This window comes from Pundamilia nyererei, unplaced genomic scaffold (assembly GCF_000239375.1).
Source record: "Pundamilia nyererei isolate P.nyererei 1_Seehausen unplaced genomic scaffold, PunNye1.0 scaffold00066, whole genome shotgun sequence".
In the NCBI taxonomy this organism is placed as follows: domain Eukaryota; kingdom Metazoa; phylum Chordata; class Actinopteri; order Cichliformes; family Cichlidae; genus Pundamilia; species Pundamilia nyererei.
The window spans coordinates 372,454-376,843 of NW_005187467.1; the positions used below are offsets into that span (position 1 = coordinate 372,454).

At 37.4% G+C, this 4,390-nt stretch overlaps 1 protein-coding gene across 1 annotated transcript in view; it reads left to right on the plus strand.

Annotated features, from left to right (window-relative positions):
* Positions 1 to 2,790: 2,790 nt before the first annotated feature.
* The window catches only part of LOC102212253 (uncharacterized), a 3,634-nt gene continuing 2,034 nt past the window's right edge, over positions 2,791 to 4,390 (plus strand). The window contains exons 1-5 of the mRNA XM_005736040.2: positions 2,791 to 2,800; positions 3,004 to 3,136; positions 3,673 to 3,925; positions 4,001 to 4,062; positions 4,200 to 4,338. Coding sequence (XP_005736097.1) covers positions 2,791 to 2,800; positions 3,004 to 3,136; positions 3,673 to 3,925; positions 4,001 to 4,062; positions 4,200 to 4,338 — 597 coding nt within the window. The remainder of the gene's footprint in view (positions 2,801 to 3,003; positions 3,137 to 3,672; positions 3,926 to 4,000; positions 4,063 to 4,199; positions 4,339 to 4,390) is intronic.

Here is a 4,390-nt window from a genome sequence, read left to right on the forward strand (position 1 = left end):
ATAAAAAATCTGTAAAAACAGAAGAAAAAGCCTGATCACCTTCTCTACAAAAACAAAGTGAGTTTATGTTGTGGTTGTTTAGTTTTTCAAGGTGTGTGTGTTACTTTAATTATAAACTGCTTATGTTGCAACAGAATGCTGTTATGTGTATGCAACTCTACATGTATTATAATCCTTTGTATTTGTATTTTTTTTTTAGCTTAAATGTAAACAAAAGCAACAAAAAACAACAACTTTAAAATGTCCTTTTGTTTCTCTTTTTTTCCCTCAGAATAAATTCTGACTAGTCTCAATGGTTGGGATGGAGGAGCAAAACGGCAACATGTTAACCCCGACTGCTGAAGTTCCTGTATGAACTGAACAACTCTGAAAATCCAAGGAAAAGCTGCGTGTACTTTATTTAAAGCTCAGATGGAACTTGATGGACAGATGCAGGCTGCATTCAGGACTTTATCACACTGGCATATGAAGAGTGGTACCAAGAGAAAGTGCACACACACAACATGTCACTTTATGCTTGCTCTTCTCCTAGCCTCTGGTGTCACTTTGCAGCCACTTGTCTTATTATGTCTTATTTGTTGCGATTTAGGGACTGTGCGCATAAGCAGAGGTTTTTGCTTGGGAAGTAACCGTGTTTGTTTTCAGAGGCTTCTCTAACATTTAGTGCTCATGAAATATGTCAAACCTTTTCCTCTACTTGAAGTTAAACAGCTAGGACAGAGAATAGGAGACATCTCCCACTCTGTGTTCCTTAACTGAAACCATAAAACAAGTGGAGTGAGTGAAGGAGCAGGGCTGAATGAGCTGGAGGAAGAGCTGCAGCTGGAGGAGGAGATCAAACTGATGTATGAACAAGACTCTCTGCTGAAAAAGGTGATATAATCAAAACAGATTTTTTGATGTTATAAAAAGGCATTAATCAAATGCATGGTCTAAAAGTAATGTCTTCAGTAGACATCTTATACACTCTACACTTAGATCCACTTGCCACTGAGTATTACGGTTATGGGCTGGGCCAAGGCTTAAATTATTTCCTGGTAGTATCCAAGGCCTCAGGTGTGGCCAACTTGCCGTACTTCTTAGGCACCTTTTTCATTGCACCTTTCTGCAACTCTGATAGTTGTCTAACTTCCCTCCGTGCTACCTTGATCTTGGCCTCTAGTCTCCTTCTCCATGGAGGGTACTGCTCCTTGTGGCTATCAGTGATGGGAATAACGGCGTTACAAGTAACTCAGTCACTCAAAGGGAATAAAACTTTCATCTTTACGTCATGGGGAGGTCCAAAGAAGGCACTCTTTTATTTATCTTTCTGTGTGACAGCCAAAAAAAAGCCCTCTTAGCAACAACAGACGGAACTATAGAAAGGTTCCTATCTAATTGCACAATTAGCACAAATAACACATTTAAACATATAAATCTAATCAACAAAACATGAATTACTATTTATTTCTTATTTCTTAATATTTCAACTACTAATTGTTTCAACCTTAAATATCTAATAAAATGAACTGAAATGCGAGAGTTGCCTATGACGGTAGCAACATATTTACTTTAAGACATCAAAAATCAGACATCATGTTAATATCATATATTAATACAAAATTAATTTTGTATTAATATCAGAATTATTTTTGATAGCAAAGGTTAGATATGTACAAGGAAATAAGTTGAAAAAAACCCCCCATCCATTTTGGGAAGACCTTAATCTTTTTAAACTACTGGGAGCTGTGACACGAGTCAGTAGATTCAGTATTTTTTACTTTTTCCTCCCTCTCTGCTTTCCTGGTTACTAATAAAGATGAATAGAAAGATTATTTTAAAAAGTTTTATTTTGTTTTTTTTAAGAATAAAAATCTGTTCACTTTATATTTTTAAACTGACATGTATTATAGAATACTAATAATTAAAATGATTCATTTAGACTCATTTTTAGACAGATACAGAATGCTCCATAAAAGCAGCCTTGTCAAATGAATTATTTAATGCTATTGATGAGATGGGATGGTTTTGCTTTTGTTTTAAATTCTGCAAACTGACTATTAGGTTTTTAGGTGTTAAAATAAGAGATTCATTAAGAAAATAACACCATAATATACTAAAATAATAATAATATCCTAACCCTTCATCTTAATCATAACAAATGTGATAATCTCATTCTATTACTTTGAAAGGTTTTGTATACATGCATGAACAGGCACTTAAAATCAACTTAAAATGATCGACATCAGTTGACAGCTAATTTCAGGTGATTGCTTGCTAATTTTAATTATTATCTGAGATAATCTGTGACAGAAAAAAGCAAAAACTGTCAGTGTTCTCTCTATTTTTAAGGCTCAGGCGATACTATCATTACTTGTTAGCTGATTTTGTTTGATCTTTTTAATTTTTTCTTAAAAATCTCTAATCGTGAAACCATTGGTGCCTTATTTTGGTGCCTCTTCAGGTTGAATTGATCTTGTTTGAAGTTTATTCCTGTCACAGCTGCTAGATGGCAGCATGACCTAAGAGAACAGAAACACACTTAAACTCATATTCATTGATTATTACAACTTAAACAGACAGTGCTTACTAATCTGATTTATACATGGGGATTACTTATTGAAAATGTGCTCTGTTTCATTTGTAAAGCTCAATCTTGCAAAAATAACTTGGATTGTTTGTTGCACAGATTGGAACTGGTCATTGCTTCAGAGCTCAGAGTTTGTGATTCATACAGAAAGTCATGACATTTGGAGGGCTTGTTGCCTGCTCCTGGAGTAAATAGGTGGAACTGGGCTTGTCCTTTGTACAATGGTGATCGGTATGTTAAGCACATTCCAGATGGATGGAATGCAGGGAAAGGAAAATGCCACTACCCAACTAAAACAATTCTTCCAGTTAAACCAGTTTATCATGCTTGTTCATGTGTTAATCACTTTCTCAACACAAGTACATCTACACAACCTGCTGTTATTTTTAGCCAGAATGACTGTGTCTGTGTTGCTCCTATGCCTTGTTTAACAGTCAGCTACCTCAAAAAGCAAGGGGTTTCAGGAAAGGCAGACGGGGTAAGCTGGGTGTGGGCCTGTAAATGGATGGAGCGGGTAAAGGAAGTCGGGAAGGGAGAACGTGAAGAAAGGAGCCGAAACCTGCAGAGGTAGGAAGATCACTATCTTTCAGCTACTAGCCTTTGATTTGAGTTCTTCAGTACACTGATTGTGTGGTGCTAAAGGAAGGATATGTCAGTGTAGTAATTGCTTTACAGCAAGTTTTAAAGCCAAAGTCTTCTGTGGTGGTCATGTCTTAGAACTTACCATTACACACAAGGTAAAAGATCTGAAGTAATTATAAATTAGTATACTGCTATTTTAAGCGTTAGCCTCTTTGACACAACTGGAAATACAGCTGGTCTGTTATTGTGAATTTGGAGGATTTCAAGGATACCATTATTTGTAATGTTCCATCACTATTTGTGCTGTTTTAAAAACAAGATTTTGTAAATTCCAGTCATTATGCGGCAAGCGATGATCAAACTTTAATGTTTATTAAAGGGAATTTTTGTCTGCGTAAAATTTGTGCTGGCCTGAAAGAACTTTCCCTTGTCCTTCCCATTTAGCAACCATTTAATAATGTTTTTAATTATTAGGTAACCTTGATCTCACACTGTCTTGGTTTTGTTTGCTTTACCTACAGTTCAGCTCAAACACAAGTTGTTGCTCAGTCCCAGCACACACCGTGGTCCCAGATTGTGGGCACGTTGGGAGCCTGGTATGGCTTTACTCCAGTTTTTGTAGTTTGGTCAGTCTGCCAAGTGGAGGCACTGCCGCACCCTTCTGTACTGATAGTGGATGTGTGCTGGAGGCTACTCTTTGTGTGCCTTCTGTTGATTTCTCTGGGAGGTTGCATCCATGCCCTGAAGTGCTGCCTGCAGCCAGGACAGAGCCAGGTGAGCACAGCCTCATGGACTTGTTTGTGTTTTTATTTTTGTGATATTTATTCACTGACTTTTTCTCAATTCCAGGGAGAGCCTCCAGGGACTGAACAGGAGATTGTGACTGAAATCAGGAATGACCAGTGTTTACGGTGAGGCTTTATTATTGTCACACTCATATCGTCTTCAGTTGGTATGAATGTTTTTTTTTTTTTTGGCAACAGTTTTCTAATAAATTACCCAAAAATTGTGTTGCATGTAGTGTAAAATTTTTTGCTCTTTTCTTCAGGATGTACCAGGCAAGAAACCCAGGTGTGAATATTAATCTGATTCTTGCCCTGGCTGACAGCCTGCTGCTGTGTGTGCTGCAGGAACCTCTGCCAGACCCCAATGTGCCCCACATTCAGGCTCTTCTCTCCAGACTGGAGGTAAAACAAAACCAACTTAAGGAAAAAAAATGCACCTCACCCCACCCTGATG